We start from the raw sequence: 22388 nt of genomic DNA on the forward strand, positions 1-22388 counted from the left end.
TGCCACTTAATCTACTAAACCCCTCTTCTACTGCACTTTTTACCCCCCCACTTTGCACAAATAGGCTGACACCAGACATAATTTCACTGCATTTGTTACTTCCAGTAACTATATGCATGTGACAATAAACTTCCTTGTATCCTTGTATTTATATGTATTATTGTTATTATTATTATTATTATTTGTATTTTTATTATTATTATTATTTTATGTAAAGCACTTTGGTGCAATGCTATTGCTTTGAAATGTGCTATATAAATAAATTTGACTTGACTTGACTTGACTTAAACAGCTGCTAAACAGAAGCAGCTGTTAAGCCTGATCAGCTGGAGACTTCGCTCACTGCCTTGCACAACAGACAGACTGAGGAAGTCATTTGTCCCCAAGGCCATTGAACTGTTCAATGCTTCATTTAAAGGAAGAGGAGAGATAGACTTTTCTGCATAGTCTGTCTGCCTCTTCACCCCCTCCATGTTTGGATACTGTCTGTCCACTAGCCACTTTTTACCACTGTTTTTCTGCCTCACTGTTTGCGTGCTATATTAGCACATTAGCACATATGCATAACCCCTCCCTCCATGCCACAGCCGAACTGTGGCAACACTTATACCTTTTCTTAAAATAGTTATATATATATATATATAGATATATAGACTTTATTCTTGCACTGTTGCACTGTTGGACTTACTCATTTGCACTATCACCATTGCACTATCACCGTGACACTCACTCACACAGAGCACCTTACCTTACCTTACTATGCACAGAGAATCACAGGCTCAGTCCCTGCCACAGTCATTGCAAGCGCCTCTTGATTGATTAATCACCACTATGTGGATACTGTTTTTTTAATAATGGTCCTCTCCTGATGTTATAGGCCTAAACCTGTCTTGGAAATGTTCAGTTTGAATCCATTTGGCAAATTCTCAGTTAAATGTTTGTAGTAAATTAAATTATTGTTTGAAGAAAATAAAAATGTTTTACCTGAAATCTTTGTTTTGGCCCAACTTGCCACAAGACCAACTTTTTTGCAGAGAACATATCTCTTTACCCTTATAATAAGTTATCACAGAGTTGTTGGTTTACAGAAGTTGTAGAACACTTTGATTTTTTGTTTGGTTTGAAGGTTACTAAACAAAACATCTTTGACACATTTGAATGATGAAGAATGTAAATAATGGCTACCCTTCTCCCCTAAATGGTTGTGCTCAACTCTCTTATTCTTACCAAGGTTAACTTCCCTTTGACCATTTTAACTACACTTTGATTCTTAGCCTATCAGCAGCACCCGTAGCCTAGACCTCATGTAAATTAGGCTAGCCTACAGTCTGGTTACACATTGTATTGTAAAGGTTTGTCAGCTTTTAGCCCATAGGCCCATCACATACCTGTCAACATTTAGCTTTCCAAAAACGGGAGATTTTTTTTCGGGGGGGGGGGGGGGGGGGCTGGGGGGTCAGTGTTTATACCGGATCTGTGGTTGCATATTTAATACGTTTCAACACTGCATTTCGGTCGTTGCTTTTACCTTACCATTACCTTACGCATGCCAGTTATGTATCCACCAGCTGCCTGCCTACTTCCAAAACTCCAAAGCTGCTTGCTGTCAGATTTGGTTCCGAGGGAACAAGTTCAGTGTATCAACAACACTCAATAACAGTTTATGTGATGTGTTAATCAATTAAATTCTCAACAATTTCACAACAGCTAGTTCTGGAGTAGGCCATTCAACTAGCCCGCTTGCTTACGACGAGACTCAGGCTGCGCAGTTGGCACCCGCTTCCTTATTTGGGTTTTGGGTTGCCAGGTTTTAGCCTATGACAAAACGGTTGAAATTCAAAGTAAGTGATCGTGTAGGGTGTATTTCATGCACAATCTGGCAACCTGAATGGATCAATGATTTTAAAATGATGTTTGATGGTCATGCAAATTACGGGAGTTTTCCGGGAGAAATAACAAAACGGGAGGGTGCTGGGAGATGACCTTGAAATACGGGAGAAACCCGGGAAAAACGGGAGTGTTGACAGGTATGGCCTATCATAGTGGTCCAGACAGAAATCATAAGTCACCTGTTATCTTGCCCTTAGATATTAAGGTCGCAGGGCGTCATCGCGCAAGGGCCAATAGGCGCGCACTGAAACTTTAGGTTAGGCTGTATTGCGGTGTGTCTGTCGGCAGGCTATCTTAAATATTTATTTTTGCCAGTAACTGTCATAATATGATTCGATCCACAGTCAGGGAGATCCTACGGTTGCAGACCGTCCGGTATTACTCAGGAGGGCTCAGATCTGTTTATCATAAAACTTTAGACAATGTCGAGCAGATCCTGCCGACGAAGTTAAGACCACTCTACAATCATCCAGCAGGTAAATCATTCTTTCTAAAACGTTTCAAGGTTCTTCTGGTTAACGTTTAATTTGCTTTTCTGTTTCTCGATTTTGTCTGCAAAGTGTGGTTATGCAAACCTATCGTAAGCTTAAAACAGTCGAGTCTAGGTTTACGTGGTGGTTATGGGATGTGTTCCCGTTTGGTTGTAGGCTATTAAATTAGAATTTTGATTTCTAATTCGACTCCAAGTGTGGACCTATAGCCTATGTTGGCCATAATGTGGACACAGTTGGGGACCTCGGATAGGGGTCTCAATCTCACGCCTAGACGCAGTCTCACACCACACATGCCTTATTTCCTCCATAGGCTACAATTTGTTTAGACCTATTAGCCTAAAGAGTTGATCTGACGACGTCAATTTTCAAAATGTAGGCTTAGCTTCACACGCACTCCCTGTAGGCATATAAAATAAAATAAAATAAAATAAAATAAATGGACTAATTACTTATAGGCCATCATTTAAAAAGTAAACGACATATATCTACAAGCGGCGATCACCGGCCCGAGCACCTTCAGTTCCGCGACTTGTTGTGACGTATTTCATCATTGGACAATGCACTTACATGTGATATGTGTGCAAATTTAACGAGTTGTAGACATCAGAATCTGAACTACCCAGATAGCAAAGTCTTTCTGGCCCTTATTTGGCCTGATTACTGTCTTTTATTTCCATGCCGACTATGTTCGGACATTGGATTGCATTGTAAACCTAGCTAGACAGCTACCCAGACGGCACACATACATCTTACCGATGTCGGGCCGATGAATGCCGTTACAGTCTAGAAGACATAGAAGCGTTCCCACACAGCAAAAGGACTCCGCGGCGGATCCGCCGCGGAGGTATGACGGCTTCCGGAACGGACCCGCGAAACGAACCCGTATCGGAGTCCAGATGCTCTCAGGAACGGATTCGCTACGAAGGCGGATCGCGGACCCGCCGTGGCTCCGCACTGCATCCACTCCGCATCCGCGATTAAAACCTTACCTCCGCGGCGGGTCCGTTTGGGATCCGCAAATTGATACATACATCCGCCGCGGACCCGCAACGGACTCAAAGGCTCATCTGGCCCGGGTCCGTTTTGGACCCGTTTATCTCATTTTCAAAATTCCTTCTGTTCTTGCTGTAGGATAAAACTAGGCAACTATAGGATAAAAGTAAAACTATCAGTAGGCCTAGCCTAGGCTACTACAGCAATATAGGCCTACGATTAATCTGCATTGCCTCATATTTTTAACTTAACAATACTGTCAATAAACAGAAAAGGTTTAAGTCAAGACATCAATTTACTGTACAAACGTGATCACTACTCAATGGAAATACAAAATGGACATTTATGGAAAGTTACAGGTTATAAGCTATTCTGTTTTTGTTAAGTAGCCTACAATGCCTAGGCTACTTTACATTCATTTTGTGGTCAAAACCTAATTTAGTGCTTTATAGGCCTAGGTCAATGCAGACATGAAATATTGTATCTAATAGGCTACAACTTCAATGAAATACTGCGCTATGCACAGCTAAAATATCAGAAAATGAATAACTGGTGAATGACAAGAAGTTCAATAAAAAGATTGTTTAATGCTTATTTCTCCTATTACTCCATTTGTGTGGATGGAGGCGGAACACATCTCCTCGTTGCCCGATCCACCTCCGATTGAAACACCTGATTGCGTGTTTGGTGACCTCAGTGTCCGTGGCAGACCGTGTCACCATGTTTTTCCTCACAGCACCTGTAATCAAACAGACAGATATGTTTATGGTATGTAGCATCCAAAGCCAAGTATGCTTACACAATACAATATATGAGATAGGTATTAAGGAGATTAAATTTAAAAAGAAACATGACTTACAAAGCTCCTCTGTTCGCTGCACGTTGAGGGCTGGTGTGGGGGTGGAGGGAGTTGAGGAGGGACTGCCGTTCCTGGCCCGTAGTGAGGTGGGCGGTGTGCGAGAGGGGGAAAAAAATTGTATTAAATGGTAGTTATCTGTTAACCATGACTGATAATACACATGGGGCCTTTCTATTCACTAATATTTCAGAGCTTAGTTCCTACCTTGAGTAACTCTCCGTATGTTAAATGCAGGTGCAGGGAGTTGAGGTGGTGAAGAGTGTTGCGGTCCTGCCCCATGGTGAGGTGCTAAGGGAGATAAATGGTTGTGATCTGTTAACCATGGTAGGCTGAGATCTACAGGGCCAAACAATGGCAAACAAAAACAAATCTCTGGTCATGCTGGACATGAATTTGTATGTTTCAATATTTTGGTATGCACTATCTATATCAACTCCATGAATGGATTGACATTGAAATCAATGTGTTTCAATACAATCTGATAATAATGAATGAACTTTTCAGGCAATATTGCATGAATGCAGATGTTTTAACTGACAAAATATTTGGCTGAGATTTTGAAAGTAATGGATAAAGTATGCAGAAAATCTGAGATGGTAATGCAGATGCAATCTGTTGATCTGAAATGGAGTGACTACTGCTGTGTTAATATAGATGGGGCCACTGTATTCAATATTATTTCAGAGATCAGTCTTTACCTTAACAGTTTTCTCCAGGTTGAGGGGTAGTGACTCGGCTGCCTGGCACTCGGCGAGATGGTGGAGCTGGAGGAATAGATACAAAGAGGGGAATGTCTTTAGCACTAAGAATGTTAACCATATCTCTAATATTAATATTATGATTTAGTTATTTCAATGTTAAGAGATTATTACTTACTTTGCCAGTGCAATTGGCTTGGGCTTGAGGCTTCAACTGATATACCAGGCGAGTTGGAAGGTACCTCAGAGATGCAAAGTCACAATTTTCTGGCTCTTCACTGTCATCAGAGTCCCCGAAACGATGGCTGTTACATAACGATATCATTATGGTTATTGCAATCCCAAAATTTCCAAATATGCATATAGTACAAGCAGACCCGGCGGCAGACACAAATTCACGGACGGGCATTACACCTTTCCAGGGGGGGCACTGGAACTTAAATTGATCACGGTAGTTTAAGCTTACACTTGACAAAATATTCCAATATGAAAATGTAGATCCAATTGTTGTAAAATGGTGCAGCTCCTTTAAGAGAGCCCTGTGCGCAGGGATGGAGAGAGAGAAAGCGAGAGGGGATATGTGTGTTAGAACTGAGATGCATGTGGAAAAAGTAGACGTGCTGTTGAGACTGGAGCTAGTTATATTAAAAAAAAAAAATGCAAAAATAAATCCGCAGATAAAACCAAAATCCTCGTTCATTTGCTAACCACTTTCAGATAGAGTGTTAGGGAGTTAGCCCCGAAGTTACGGATAACTTCGGCCCTGGAGTGGTAAGCTCTCTGTTCTCCGACTAGGTCAGAAGAAAAAAACTGTAAAGGTTAACGCTATCAAACAAACCCAGAAACTACTAGGCATACTTCTACTAACTACGATATGAGATATAGCCTACCTGTGAGCCGATAAGCTATATTTGTCATCGGATGACAGGGGTTAGTGCAGAAGTGAAGTAGACTGCGCCACGTAACCTCCTCTCCATTTAGGTGATGGGCTTACCTAATGTTCCTGATTGATTAGCTACGGAATAATACATATTTTACAAGTTTTATTTGCTACTTGCTAGACTGACAAACATATAGGCTAGGCCTACATTTAATAAGTGTTCAAAATCAATCTATGGGATTGGTTGGAGCAGCCAAGCTAGTCCAGGGCGGGCACAGATGACTTCCAGGACGGGCCAGGCCCCCCAAAGCCCCCCCATGCCGCCGGGACTGAGTACAAGCATCTCTGGTCTATTTTGGAATGCTACGGGAATGTGTTCACATTACATTTTAACAACCCAGAAAGTATCTTACTTGATCAAGCAAACCCAACAGAGGCAATCGTAACATTAGATGCTAGAATCCAGCCGATAAAAGTTGACGCCGCAGAACAAACAAAATAGAAGATGGGGACCAAGTTCCATACAGTTAAGTTACGTTAGCATAATAAATCACACACAGATGCCAATAGTTGTCTGAACCGACTTAAACAGTTATTAAAATGCCAAGGCTTTCATTACAAAGATGGCAGATAGACACTAAAGTTACGTATGAGACCAAACTTGGCAAAATGCAAACATTAATGCACAGCTAGCTAGAGGCTAGGGCTAAACCATTATTAGTGAGCATTATCAACATGCTAAAGTTGTAGGTAGCCATCATAGCAGACGAGTGCTTCACTGACTTCATTGACTGAAATACCAGTGCCAGTATCACCTTAATCAAGGTTTGTATCGCAAACGTGATTTCAATATATGTATAGCACTAATAGACATTAGCAATAACTTATGCAATTGCGCCTAGCAGCATGCTAGCTAGCAGCTATATGCCGCTAGCATAGTAGCACTATATGGACAACAGCGACACATTAAAACAGACAAGACCAGACTAATGTTAAATAACAATGTGTGTTTTTTAAATCACACTACCATAACATATTCTGCCGAAATTGCTATCCCATTTTAAATCAGATAGGCTACAGACTCATATGAGCATCACAGCTAACAATAACGTTAACTTAGCCTGTTGCACAAAATGACAAACGTCTCTGGTTGCATTAACGTTAGTCCTAATATCAAACAACGTCATTACAATCAATAAACATGATTATTATAAAACCACAAAGGCCAATGTTTAGCTATTGTGAATGTCGCAATATATTAATAAATATCACTTACTCGAGAGGGTTCAGCGCAACCATGTCCCAGCAAAGAAAATATCCACTAGTATGACTCTTCTTGGCTCTTGGTGTACAGTCATGTTCAACCGTTACAGTAAAGGCACGTCCGTGCCCGCGGATCCGACATGGGTCCACTCAGGATCCGCTGTTTGACAGTAGAATTTACGGGGCCGCCTGGAGGCGGAGCTGATCCTCTGTGCGGCACCAAAACGAATGCGACAGTCACGCGGGTTTGGCGACTTGAAGGCGGATCCGCCTAGGAGTCTACTGCTGTGTGGTGCCCATCAGGGTTGCCAGATTGGGCGGTTTCCCGCCCAATTGGGCGGTTTTGCAATCTATTTTGCGGGCAAAAATGGGTTTGGGCGGGTGTATAAAAATTGGGCTGGTTTCGGATCAGTTCGGCGGGTTTTTGTAGCCGAAACAAAGGCACTTCAGACCCTTCTTCCAGCGACCGTCTCTGGTCAGCAGGCAGCAGTCTCTCACTCACTCACTCACTCACACACCCTCTGGCTGACGTGCCCCCCTAAACTCACAACAGACACTCTCAGCTCACGTCACCTTATGTATCGAAACATGCATTCTAGCCATATAAATGGCATAGTGCATGGTATTTCCATAACCGCGAGATATGCGCTTCACAATGACCGCAATTAGTTGTTAGATATTCACAGCAGACAGTAAAGCCCAGCAGTAATTTATCCAAATTAACACATATGTCAAGTACCATTCATGATGTTGTCAAATATTGAAGTTGTGGGAAGTTTAAGCTGTATGTTTCTTTCGTCCCCCATGTCGTTTCATTTATCCCGGTCTGGAGGGACGAATGAAACAAAACACATGTTCGATTTCTCCTTAAATAAATCCTGAATGGTTTTGTTCACAGCTGAAAATGCAACTGTATTTGACAGAGGACCGATGTAGTTTGCTTGTGACAAAATATTAGCTTTCAGTGTTTTACGATGTCTTTGTAAATTACGTTTAATTAAAAAGTGTTTCAGTCCGGTTCTCCCCTACTCTGGCGCAGACCGCCATTCAAACACACAGCTCGCGGGGTTTTCAAACTTAGCTAGCTGACTGACAATATCAATATGCCAAAGTGGGCAAAGAGCATTTTGTCATTACAGTCAATCTCTTCATGAGTGTGCACACTGCTGAAAGATTACCTACGAGACAGGATGGACTTACCCCTTCTTTCAGGGTTGATGGATGTGCGCAGGTCTTGCGCGAATGGCTTGACATAGGACTACGGCCCACGTTCCGTCCAGCCCGACAGTTGTTGAGGAAGTTTGACAAAGCCTAGGCCTACTAGAACTTTTTAATTATTTTTAGGCCTAATAACAATTGCTCAAAGCGATTTTCACGAAGGGCCTAGGGCCATAGGCCTATGTTTTTTGTGTAGAGATGGCCCATGCATGAACGTTCTGCTTCTGCAAAGAGCGCACTGACACCCCTGTTCGTTCAACGCGACTTTCATGAAAACTAGGATTAACTGCCTGTCAGGTAGGCCTACTAATTGTTCTAAATTACAGGTGTCAAACTCAAGTTTGCCTTTAGCCTATATCTGGCGTATGAAAATATTTTTTGCGTGTAGTTGCCATGCATGGACGCACTGCTTCTGCAAAGAGCGCACTGTCCTAAATAGCCTATTCAGCGCGATTTTCATGAAAACTCTAGGCCTAACTGCCTGTCTCAGGGAATATATAGCGCCTAGGTAGGCTATTAATTAATTGTTCTAAATCACAGGTGTCAGACTCAAGTTTAACTCAAGCCTTTAGCCTACATTTGGGGTAGGCCTATGAAAATATTTTTTGTGTAGCCTATAGTTGGCCCACCAGTTATGAACGCACTGCCTCTGCAAAGAGTCGACACCCCTGTTCTATAATCAATGCGATTTTCATCTAATGTTATACATGAATATGCATGTGTCATGTTGCTATTATAAATAATTGAAATGTTGTGCATTAGGCTATTTTGTATGTTCATATATCCACTCAATGTTTTTATGTTAGGCTAGCCTACTGAATGCTTTTGTTCCAAGCGTCTATCGACACTAAACAGACAGATTAATAGTCTATGTTTAGCCTATTGCATTATTTTCCGTAACATAAGCTTATAGAATAATAGTCTGAAGTCCGTGTAGCCTACTTTTGCGTTAATTTGATTGAATATTGTTTCTGAAATTGGATAGGCTAAGTCGAAAAATGGGTCATTTTAAAGCTTGTTAATGATTTCAATGTGTTTAAATGAGAAACAAGCAAAAGCTAATTTGGGCGGTTTTTTGTGCATTCTCGCGGTTTTTGACGAGGTTTTGGGCTGGAAAACCTTGCTGGCATCTGGCAACACTGGTGCCCATTGGCAAGACATCGCCGGGATGTCGGCAAATCATCGAAAACGACAATGAGCCATTGTTTCAACGACTCATCAAAGCTATGCCCACCCCCGGCTTATACAACCTTTATTTATTTAGGCCTAGGTCGGAACTTGAGATTGCACATTTTACACTAGGCTATAAATGATTAGATCTATAAAGACAAAAAAAAGAACAGATAGAGCGGGATCTGAGTTGGGTAGTAGGAACGATCAAAAGCCAACATACATGGAAGTTGGGGTAAAAAAAAACAAATGGCTGGATCTGCTTTGGGTAGTAGGAACAATCAAAAGCCAACATACATGGAAGCGACTTCAGGCCGATACTCCTGTGACATTATTATATGGGAGGATTCCATGCTGATCTGAAACCGACATCGGGCAGATGTATGTGTGCTGTCTGGGTAGGCTACATGCTGCAACACAGGTATGAAATATATTATGTCTTATTGACCTTGTTGTTTCTATGAACATGAATTGTTGTTTATAGGCAACATCAACTTAGTCGAGGCATAAAAACCCCTGGATATCTTCATTAAGTACTTAAACATTTGAACTAGCTGATTAGCCTAATTAGCACGCTTGCCACCACTGGCTAGACACAGCAGCAAATGTGCATCTGTAATGTTGTCTGCAGTTGTTCATTCAAGATCAACAGAGTAACACAAGTAACAAACTCATTTAAATTTCAGTAATTGTAATTGCGTTACTTGATTTACAAAAATACTTCGTTACATGCTCGTTACCACTAAAAGTAGTGGAATTACAGTATCACGTTACTTTGTAAGGCGTTACTCCCAACACTGCTTAGCAAAGGTCTGTTATCGAGAAATAGCAGACCACCGAACGTTGGGAAGGCCCATTCAAGTGAATGGAGCATTCTGCAGCGCCGTGTAATAACTGCTGAGAACGTTGCCTGTCTAACAAAATTTTATCTCTGCCATAGACTTTGTTAGGATAAGAACAAACTAGTTAATTTGCATGCATGAGTAGCCTATTGAACTTAATTTGCGCTGTGGTGTTGATAATGCTAACCTTTAGTGAACACCGAGCTGAACTGTCATGTCATTCTGTGCTGCAACAATCTTGGATTGTTCTGATTCTAGTAGCCTAGGCTACGGAGTGGTGTCTCCGTTGTGTGTGTGTGTGAGAGAGTGAAACACGGAGAGTGTGAGTTTTCTGCCGTTGTAATAGCCTATGTGGTGGTCCTACTAGGGAGGCACAGATTTTATTTGAGGGGGCACCCCCCACACACCCTTTTGTTATGTCCATTCAGGCACAACAGGCATGCCTGATATAAAAGGCTGCTGAATTGTCCTCTGTATCCGTGCCCTTGTGCCTTAGTGCAGCTGGCTGACGGTAGGAAAAACATTTAAACATAGACCATGACTGGACTGCTTGAATCCCATTCAGTGTCCTGTGTTATCCATTTTGTCATCTCAAGTTGTTCATCCAGTTGTGCTGCTTTTAATTTGAAGGGTATGGTACCGCTGGTGGGGGTTTTATGGGGGTCCAAAAACCCTCTCCGGCAGAGGTGACTCGTTTGGAACCCCATATTTGGACCCCCAAATGACGATGTGGGCACTTGATGATCCTATGGGATTTATACCAGATAAAGATACATATTTGTTCTTTCTTTTAATGAAATAAAACCTTTGACTATGAAGCTCCATAATATGAATTTTATTCTTCATAATGCACCATTTTGGACGTTGTTTCCAGAAGTCTGGAATGTAGATCAGGGAGAATTTAGTGATGATAAAGCATGAAAATAGTGGCAATAACTTAGTATTATGCTCAGTGATGGCAAACAATTAAATACTGAGACTGTGACGGATTAACCCCTTATCCCCCATGAAAGAGACCCGCCATGAAACTTTTAAAGAACTAAATAACAAGAATGTTACATAGTGTAAGAACACTACAAATAGAAGGGAGTTTTCCTTGCCCCTGTCACTCTCCAAATAAAAAATTAATTGAAAATTAAATTGAATAGTGTCTTTAACTATTATCCAAAAAAAGCAGTGACATAATTTTGTCATGGTCCTTTTGGTCAAGTTTGTTTTGGCGAGCACTGCATCCATAGATGTCTGGCACACTGACACAACAAATTATATGTTGGAATGGCACCTAGAACAGACGTTATGGGCTTCCAAAAATGCCAAAAGATGAAATGTGAAATTCCAATGTGTCAATTAGGGCCGTGGCAACCGAAATTCAAATGGACCGTTTGAGATATTGACCTGAAACTTCAGATTCCCTCGTTTGGTAACATAAGGCATACAGTATTTTCATAGCTTTTCAGATAAATCTGAGAGGTACCATGTACATGATACCCCGATATTGGCTGTTTTTACATGGAATGACCTTTCTGTCTTTACTCTCTGTTCAAGTGAAGCAGCCACAATAGGTTTTCCTGTGGCCTTGGGAGAAATAACGCTCCCTACTGCATCTAGAAGGGGGTTATAAAATGGGGTAAATTTACATCAGACAAATGAAATTGACAATGCAGGCTAGTTTAATGTATTGTAGTAGACTGCAAATAATAATTGTACAAATAATACACACAAAGACATGCTTAAAACCAGCAACAGTCACATGTATGTCTACAGCAATTCCCTAACATATTAACATCCAGCTTGACTCATTTTCACTGACCCCAGCTAAATCAGCACGTACTGTAACCTGAGGGTTGTAATTGATGACCGACTTAACTTCTCTGAGCATGTAGCTTCAATTGCAAAATCATGTTGGTTTATCCTCTTCAACAATGTTTCCCAAAGACTGGGTCGCGACCCACGGGTGGGTCGTAGGACATTTTATTTGGGTCGCCAGCACAATTTATGTTGTCTAATAGGCCTAACTTATACCATTTAGCCAGGAAAGCTATCAGTTTTCTATTATGATATAGTTTGTTTACCACAGTCATGGCCCTCTGTGCAATTTTGAATTTACTGTAGAATAGCTCTGAAACTGGGGGGCAAACGCGTCGCAGAGGGGACAGCGTGGACATCTCACTCGCAAAATGAAACATTTCTGTGGGGCGTCTGCCATGGAGCAGTTGGAAAATGCAAGGGACATAAATCAGCCTATTTGCACAAATATTAACGGACACCAGCTCTTCAACTTGACCGATTAAAATTTAGTCAACTAAAGCAGACATCCGTACTGTATACCGGACATGGCTATTCAATTTGCGATCGAGTTTCTATCATCGAGTTTTTGCTCGTCAATGCGCACCAGACTGCACTAGACTGTGATTCAGTCAGGTCTCACACAGCCCTGCTCTGATTGGACCAGAAGAACCGGGAGCTGTGGATTTTTGCAAAACAAATAACAGGCTCTAGGTGGAGGTAGAAGTGCAGGGTTTTTTCTAAATACGGCTGATTTATGTTGTTCTGTCGGAGCATAGTGTCGGTTTCAGTGAATATGATCAAAAAAAGTCTATAACTATTATGTGTGGTCCTGATTCATGTAACATTAAGTTCAACATGTTCTTTTTTAAAAGCAGTGTTTCCTTGCTTTGCGGGATGGGTGTGTCGCAAGGGAGAAAAATCCATAAACCCATACATCCGTTATTGATTCATTAGCAATTTGCCTGACATTGTAGGCTATTTGAAAACACGTTTCATTAAGTTACTTCCAAGCCGAATTATATTTCATCTGCATTACCATTTTTGTATATGTCCATGAGAATATTATGAGTCAAAATACTGAATTTTTTTTAGTAGCAGGGTGCCAAAATAGCAACACAAACTTTGAGGCTATTTTATGTCAAAGTAGCCTTAATGATCACAAAATGCATGCATGTAGACTATTTCAGTTTATTAAAGCTGAACTGTGGTTCAATACATGGTTTCATAACAGGCCAAATGGAAAATAAATGTTAAATATAGCCTAGATATCTATAGGCCTAAATATTAAAATCAGTTATGATTTACAGTTCTATGCAATGTCATGTTTCATGTTTTTGTACCGTTTCATACATTGATGCAGGTCTACTGCTGTGAATAGGCTAAATATACTTTATGTAGCCTACTGTATAGTTAACTTTGGCCTTGGTGCCCTGACGTGTGGCCTTTGTGCCCCCCACCAAATATGCCCAACTGAAGGTCAATAATAAATAATAATAATAATAAAGCTTTATTTGTATAGCACCTTTCATACACAGAATGCAGCTCAAAGTGCTTTACATTTGAAGCATGTAACACAATAATAGTCAGTCAGTCATTATCAATCACTTTTCTTTGCTGTTTATGATATACTCAGCAACATATCAAAAATATAGAAAATGACGTCATAAGACTGGCAGCCTTAACCCTCTTACCAAGTGGCCTTGCCCCTAAAATTATGAAATTCCAAGCCTGATTCTGCTATATGACCACATTTCTGCATAAACAGAGTCTGTTCTGTGCACATTGTAAATTCTGCAGACAAATATTTCTGAAGATTTGATTGTTTCCTCAGTGAGTACACCAATACCCAAATCCTTCAGCAATTCATGGTGCTTTTCAAAGACCTCAATTTTGTTTCGCTTCAGTACTGAGACTGGTACAGATGAGCTCAAAATAAGGTTGGTGTGAGAGTTATGTGTGTACGTTTGATTTAGGCGACTATTACATTTTCATTTTTTAGCTCTTTCCAGTTTACTAACAGGAGTGTCACACTAGAGGTCAGTCGAGCTGCCTGTGAGTTTGACAAGCTTAACTTGTTATAACATCCACTAAACATAAGTCATACCTTAATTCTATCACTTGAAATATGAAGGTATTCCCTGCAACTAAGATGGGATAATTGGCTATGTTAGACTAGAGAGGGTTAAAGCGGAGCAATCAAGGATCTTTGGTTATACTGAAGTTCCACAGTTAGTTAGTTAGATATTGGAGGTTATGGTAACTTGTGTAGTGTGTTATCTACGAGCTAAATTCATCCTCTACACTTGGGTATTGGAGGCAAATTAGGTTGGTAATGCATGTAGTTTCGGCATGAGTCAGTTACATATACGTAATTAGATTAATAACTATATAATAACTAGTGCTTTGTGAGGCTGGTCCTGGCCCACATCAAGACCTGCTTACCACCCTCATTGGACCCCTTCGAATTCGCCTACTGTAAGAAGCACAGAAGATGCCATCTCTATGGCACTTCACTCTGCCCTTTTTCCACCTTGACAATAGCAACACATATGTGAAAATGCTGTTCATTGACCTCAGTTCAGCATTCAACACCATCATCCCCTCCAAACTGATCACCAAACTCAGTGAACTGGGCATTAATACCTCTGTAACTGTATTCTGGACTTTCTAACCAACAGACCACAGTCTGTTAGGTTAGATAACCTCACCACCTCAACCCTCACCCTGAACACCGGCGTACCACAGGGCTGTGTGCTGAGCCCTCTCCTTTACTACCTCTTCACCTACAACTGACACCTATACATGGCTATTACAGCATTGTCAAGTTTGCAGACAACACTAAGGTGATTGGTCTACAGGGAGGAGGTCCAGCACCTAACATAGTGGTGCACTGATAACAACCTGGCTCTCAACACCAAGAAGACCAAAGAGCTCGTTGTGGACTTCAGGAAGTCCAAAGTTGGCACACACACACACCCATTCTCATCAACGGGACAGAGGTGGAGCGTGTCACCAGTTTCAAGTTTCTGGGTGTCCACATCTCTGAGAACCTCTCTTGGACCCTCAACACCTCTACCCTGATCAAAAAGGCTCACCAGCGTCTCTTCTTTCTGAGGAGACTAAAGAAGGTCCATCCGTCTCCTCAGATCCTGGTGAACTTACTACCGCTGCACCATCGAAAGCATCCTCACCAACTTAGTCCAGGCAATCTATGAGAAAAAAAAAAAAAAAAAAAAAAATCACCCAACCCAAAACTAATTGCAACAGAAATTTTTGTTGTATTCAGTTCATGAAACCTTCCCATATTACATACCAAAAGTCCATGAAAATCCAAGTGGTGGAACATTGTCAAAATTGGAATTATTTGTGCATAGGTCAATGGCGAAAAGCTGCACCTTTGGCAGTTTTATTGAACTTTCATAGTACAGGGGATATGTGAAAATTAGGTCAAATTCTTTCATATAAGCATGAAACTTGGTGAACTTGTACAGTTTGGAGCCCTGAACATTTTCAGATATAAAACCATTATTATAAAACCCTAATGGTCACGGTGGCAACCATTAAATGTTCCACTATAACTGAATTACACCTATATTCTTCATTATATCTCCTGAACCAAACATGGTATCTCAGAACAAGTGATGCCTACACAGGGATGAGCAGTAGGCTATTTATGGTACATGTATTCCATATTTCAAATACAAAATATATTGTATATTCGTAATTTGTATTTGACTGGGTTGAATAAAATGGCTTTGTATTTTGTATCAAAATACTTTATAGGGATGTATTTTTGTAGTTTAAAATATTGACAACTATTTTTGGTAAAACCAATACTTTTGGTTATGTGATGACATAAAAGTGCAAAACATTGAATGTAGCCTCTGACTGGTGCTGACTTAGAAACACACTTGTGATAATAGCCTATTGACATCAGGAAGATGATCCAGTGCAAGTTGAGTAACTTTAGGCGGGTCAATATAGGGTTCAGCATCAAAAAAATTGATAAAAGCCTGATGCTTTTTCTCTACGAAACTCCCCCACGCTCGGTCTGAAGCTCTTTTCCTTTTTGTTTGCATCTTCCGTCAAGGGTTTTCGCTGCTTCTTCGCCGGCTCTGCCATTATACACACGTTTGCAACAATCGCGTTTCGTTAACCTGCCTCTGTGCTGTGGATGCAGGATGTAAACTGATCCTGCTTCGGTCGGCGGGTACGATACACTGAACTTACAAGCGGGATATTTTTCCTACAGGCATAGTGGCGGGCGAGGGAGTCTTCATTCGCCCTGTAATGAGTCATTTAACCATATACCGACTTACGAAGAGTAATTAACACGAAAACGTTGCCTGGTGTCCCTTTAAGAGTGCATTATCAACAGTGATGGGCGAGTGCAAAATTACACCCTGCTTTTCTCGTCCACAGGAATGTGCACCAGCGCACATCCATGCAAAACATTACAAATTACACGATTACAATGGGGAACATAATTATAATAAAGATATCAGGAAATACGTCTCACAATGAGTAATTATTCACCATCATTTGCAAATTGATAATGACGGTTAAAAGTGAATAGGCGAGAGGCACATATGGAGCACATCTGAAGACGCACCGTCACGAGATGTAAGCAACTCCTCTGCAGGATAAATGTCCTTAAGTGTGTTATTTATTTAAACACTATTGGGGTAAGTTTTGCCTTTTTCAGGCTATTTTGTCAATGGTAACATATTGTCAGTCAATAGTAAAAGTATTTAACTGTGTATAACTGTTTTGTTGTTGACTATGACACCACAGAGAAGTTAGTTTCACTTTGATAATGAGTTCAAATAATACACAAGTGCAGATGTGTGTAGGCTATACTCTGCTAGGTTTTAGTAAAGCATATTTTAGTGGAATACCTGTTCCATACGGCCTCGCATGCAAGCAGATTACTTCAAATGTGCCGCTGACTATCAAAATATCAATGTGCTTTTTGAAGTCACACTGCTTGCTGTTAAAGGGAATGACAGATGTCACTCATTAGTTTAAAGGATGTTACGCCCAAAACACACCCATGACTAATTAAGAAACATAAGATCCACCTTTTTGCCGGACTTTTGAAAACAAAACCACACCCAATGTGGACTGGACAAACCCCTAAGCTATTTGCTAGTGACCATGCGTATTAGACAAATATAGCCCTATATCTCAATTACTATTCAGCCCACAGGGGTGAATCTGAGGACAAATGATGGTCAAATTAAACAATAATATGATTTTAAATGTTAACATTGAACATTTTGGAATGCTCTAGCTTTTTCAGCGATATATTAAAATCAATGTGTTTTAATACAGAGTAAATGCAATACAGGAATATGTATATTAACTGGTGTTATATCTCATCTACAAGTAATATGCTTTCAGAAAATGTATAGTTTAGGGTATTTAATCTGTTTTTCATAGACAGTATAGGCTAAAATGTATCCGCTTTACACTAGATTCGCCTATACAGAATATAGGGCAATGTATGTGCATGGCATGGAGGAAGATGGGAATCATCTTAAATGGTGTTATATCTCCTGGAGGGTTTATGCTTTCAGAAAATATATAGTTTAGGGTGTTTAATTTGCTTTCCCTAGACAGTATATGTTAAAATGTGTCCGCTTTACACTAGATTCGCATATACAGAATAGATGGCAATTTATTGTGCATTGCATGGAGGAAGATGGGACATGTCCTAATTGGTGTCACATCACTTCTAGAGGTTATATGCTTTTAGAAAATATATAGTTTATGATGTTTAATTTTTTTCCCTTAATAGTGCAAGCCAAAATGTATCAGCTGTAGAGGAGTTTGTATTATGCATGGTATGAAGGAAGATGGGACATACGTTGATTAATGCTATATTTCATGTACAGGGCATATGCTTTTAGTAGTAGGCATGCATTTTAATTATTAAGCTTAAACTATATTTATTAGTATAGCATGCACCTTTTGCCAGACGTCACAACAGTCACCTTTTTGGAGGCTAGCTGCAGTTAGCTGCACCTTTCTGTCGAATTTGGACATTATCATGTCCATCTTCAACTTTGCCTTTACAATTTTCCTTCATTCATTCACTTACATAAACATACTGTGCTGTCTGATTACTGTTTTAGCCAAAATTGTGCAAAGTAAAGAGGCATCATACAGGCCCCTCTGATTGGACAGACAGTCTCTCAGTCAACCCCCGGGCAAGAGGTCAATTACTATTACTATTACTGTTCTTCCTAGGCTTCTTATTCTTCTTATTACAGTGCATGAAAATGCACTGTACTGTTCTTCCTAGGCTTCTTCTTATTACAGTGCATGAAAATGCACTGTACTGTTCTTCCTAGGCTTCTTCTTATTACAGTGCATGAAAATGCACTGTACTGTTATTCCAAGGCATTTTATTACAGTGCATGAAAATGCACTGTACTGTTCTTCCAAGGCTTTTTACAGTGCATGAAAATGCACTGTACTGTTCTTCCAAGGCTTTTTACAGTGCATGAAAATGCACTGTACTGTTCTTCCTAGGCTTCTTATTACAGTGCATGAAAATGCACTGTACTGTTCTTCCTAGGCTTCTTCTTATTCTTCTTCTTCTAACGCGTTTAATGCAGCTTCAACCGTTTAACGTAGAAACTTCATTCAAACTATGTTACGTAGGTCTTACTTAGGACATGGGTGCTATGTATTTTTCAGCTTTGTAACTTTTATACTTTTTAAACTATTAATTAAAAACTATCAAAATTTCCCCATTGACTTAACATTATGATTATGACATCACAATACGGCCGTTAAGCAATTAGAATCCTATGGCAGGTGTTCGGGCCACCTGGACCAACTGCCAGTCTCAGGCTTTAAGCATACAAACTGGCCCTATTAAGACTACACATCCTGTTCAACTGCTTCCTCTGCCAAAAACTGTTTCAAAATAAAAGTCCTCACTACAATATTTCACTGTTAAACAATTTAACCCTTTAAACTACTGAACTTTTTAACTGTTCAGCCATTGTAACTGTTACTTGTCATCAACCATGACTCCTACCCACTGTAGCTAGTTAGCTAAGTTAGCTAAGTCACATAGTTAGCATGCTAGCATGTTAGCATGCTAATTAACATTTTTAGCAAAACTGCTAAAAATGATTAGCTAAGTTAGCTAAGTCACATGGTTAGCATAGTTAGCATGTAAGCATGTTAGCATGCTAGTTAGCATTTTTAGCAAAACTGCTAAAAATGATTAGCTAAGTTAGCTAAGTAACACGGTTAGCATAGTTAGCATGCTAACATATTAGCATGCTAGTTAGCATTTTTAGCATAACTGCTAAAAACGATTAGCTAAGTAACGTGGTTAACAATGTTAGCATGCTAGCGCTAGCATGTTAGCATGTTAGTTAGCATTTTTAAAAAAACTGCTAAAAATGATTAGCCAAGTTAGCTAAGTAACATGGTTAGCATAGTTAGCATGCTAGCATATTAGCATGCTTGTTAACATAGTTAGCATAACTGCTAGCAAACATTAGAGCCATTCCAACTGTCAGTTATCGTCAACTATCTACCTAAATAATTTAACCATTTAAACTATCCACCTATTTAAATGTTCAGTCATTCCAACTATATTAAACCTCATCTACTTAGCAACCAATATAGTTTGTTTTTACTCTGTACGATATTTTACATCATATTTTTGCATTTTCATGCACTGTATTTCCTTCAGGAAATGCTTTTCTAGTTACAGTGCATGAAAATGCACTGTACTGTTCTTCCTAGGCTTCTTCTTATTACAGTGCATGAAAATGCACTGTACTGTTCTTCCTAGGCTTCTTCTTATTACAGTGCATGAAAATGCACTGTACTGTTCTTCCTAGGCTTCTTATTACAGTGCATGAAAATGCACTGTACTGTTATTCCAAGGCTTTTTCTTCTTCTTCTTCTTCTTATTCTTCTTCTTCTAACGCAGTTAATGCAGCTTAAACCGTTTAACGTAGAAACTTCATTCAAACTATGTTGCGTAGGTCTTACTTAGGACATGTGGGCTTTGTATTTTTCAACTTTGTAACTTTTATACTTTTTAAACTATTAATTAAAAACTAGTCAAAATTTCCCCATAGACTTAACATGGGCTGATGACATCACAATAGAGCCGTTAAGCAATTAGAATCCTATGGCAGGTGTTCGGGCCACCTGGACCAACTGCCAGTCTCAGGCTTTAAGCATACAAACTGGCCCTATTAAGACTACACATCCTGTTCAACTGCTTCCTCTGCCAAAAACTGTTTCAAAATAAAAGTCCTCACTACAATATTTCACTGTTAAACAATTTAACCCTTTAAACTACTGAACTTTTTAACTGTTCAGCCATTGTAACTGTTACTTGTCATCAACTATGACTCCTACCCACTGTAGCTAGTTAGCTATGTTAGCTAAGTAACATGGTTAGCATAGTTAGCATGCTAGCATGTTAGCATGCTAGTTAGCATTTTTAGCAAAACTGCTAAAAATGATTAGCTAAGTTAGCTAAGTCACATGCTTAGCACAGTTAGCATGCTAGCATGTTAGCATGCTAGTTAACATTTTTAGCAAAACTGCTTAAAATGATTAGCTAAGTTAGCTAAGTCACATGGTTAGCATGCTAGCATGTTAGCATGCTAGTTAGCAGTTTTAGCAAAACTGTTTAAAATGATGAGCTAAGTCAGCTAAGTAACATGGTTAACATACTTAGCATTTTAACATTGTTAGCATGCTAGTTAGCATAGTAACTTGGTTAACATTATTATCTTTGTTAACATAGTTAGCATAACTGCTAGCAAACATTAGAGCCAATCCAAGTGTCAGTTATCGTCAACTATCTACCTAAATAATTTAACCATTTAAACTATCCACTTATTTAACCGTTCAATCATTCCAACTATATTAAACCTTATCTACCAAGTAAATCATTTACCTATATAAACTATCCACCTATTTAACTGTTCAGTCATTCAAACTATATTAAACCTCATCTACTTAGCAACCAATATAGTTTGTTTTTACTCTGTATGATATTTTACATCATATTTTTGCATTTTCATGCACTGTATTTCCTTCAGGAAATGCTTTTCTAGTTCTTATTCTTCTTCTTCTTCTAACGCACTTAATGCAGCTTCAACCGTTTAACGTAGAAACTTCATTCAAACTATGTTACGTAGGTCTTACTTAGGACATGGGTGCTATGTATTTTTCAGCTTTGTAACTTTTATACTTTTTAAACTATTAATTAAAAACTAATCAAAATTTCCCCATTGACTTAACATTATGATTATGACATCACAATACGGCCGTTAAGCAATTAGAATCCTATGGCAGGTGTTCGCATAGACTGTATATATAGAACTGGACAGTGTGGCGGCATTCTACAGTGTTCTATGGAATTGAAGCCGCCGAGGCGACGCCATCTTGGAAAATTTGGAGCCAATTTGAAGTGCGGCTGCGCAGCAAAAGTTGAAGCATGCGCAGTGAAGAGGAGTCGCGGTCAGGCACGCCCACTCAGTTGCCACTCAGCGAGTTAAACACGCCCCTTGTCAAGTGAAACCCGCCCCCTTCTCCTTTCCACAACGCAGGTCGACTCGGCGCTGAAGGCTAGCTGGCTGGATGAATTTTACGGCTGTGACTGAGTTAGCTAAACAGTACAAACAACAATCGGTTTGTTCTTGTCTGGTAAGTGTTGCGTATCAACTGAAACGTTTTTTTGTCTATTGGTGTTCTTAAATACGTCTAAGAGAGCTTATTATGTTGATTATAGACTGTGACAATTTAGTATGGTGAATACTAATGAGCTAACAACAGAAATGCGGACAGCGAATTACATGCTAACGTTAGCAGCTACATTAACGTTACCGGGAGGCTAAGTTAGTCATTGAAGTGAAGATTAGCACACAGCTCCCTTAACAGTCGATGCATGATATAATTGGTTTTATTAGTTGTTGCTGTTTTCAAATATCATGTATGCCATCTCAACATGGAGTTACCATTGACTGTACATGGGGATTAATAACACTAGACAGTCAGTACAGTATATGATGTGATAAAGCAACGGTATGATGTGATAAAGCAACGCAAGTTAACGTTAACGTAATGTGAAGCATGGACCTCATCAACCTCGTGTTAATGTAACTACTAGCCATTTTTTCTAACGTTAACGACACCTCTGTTAGAGCTACTTCTGTGATGGTAGGTCGGTAGCATAGACTGTAAAAAATAGATCGGTAGGTCAGTAGTTGTAGACCGCATAAGTGAATGATCGATAAATGA

At 39.8% G+C, this 22388-nt stretch overlaps 1 protein-coding gene across 2 annotated transcripts in view; it reads left to right on the forward strand.

Moving 5' to 3' along the window:
* The first annotated feature begins 2114 nt into the window (after positions 1-2114).
* The window catches only part of LOC121696874 (mitochondrial pyruvate carrier 2-like), a 77314-nt gene continuing 57040 nt past the window's right edge, over positions 2115-22388 (forward strand). The window contains exon 1 of one of the 2 annotated variants that reach the window (XM_042077961.1): positions 2115-2366. In XM_042077961.1, coding sequence (XP_041933895.1) covers positions 2219-2366 — 148 coding nt within the window. In that variant the 5' untranslated portion in view covers positions 2115-2218. The remainder of the gene's footprint in view (positions 2367-22388) is intronic. The other variant, XM_042077960.1, reaches the window with a different exon arrangement.

Source organism: Alosa sapidissima, chromosome 22 (assembly GCF_018492685.1).
Source record: "Alosa sapidissima isolate fAloSap1 chromosome 22, fAloSap1.pri, whole genome shotgun sequence".
NCBI lineage: Eukaryota > Metazoa > Chordata > Actinopteri > Clupeiformes > Clupeidae > Alosa > Alosa sapidissima.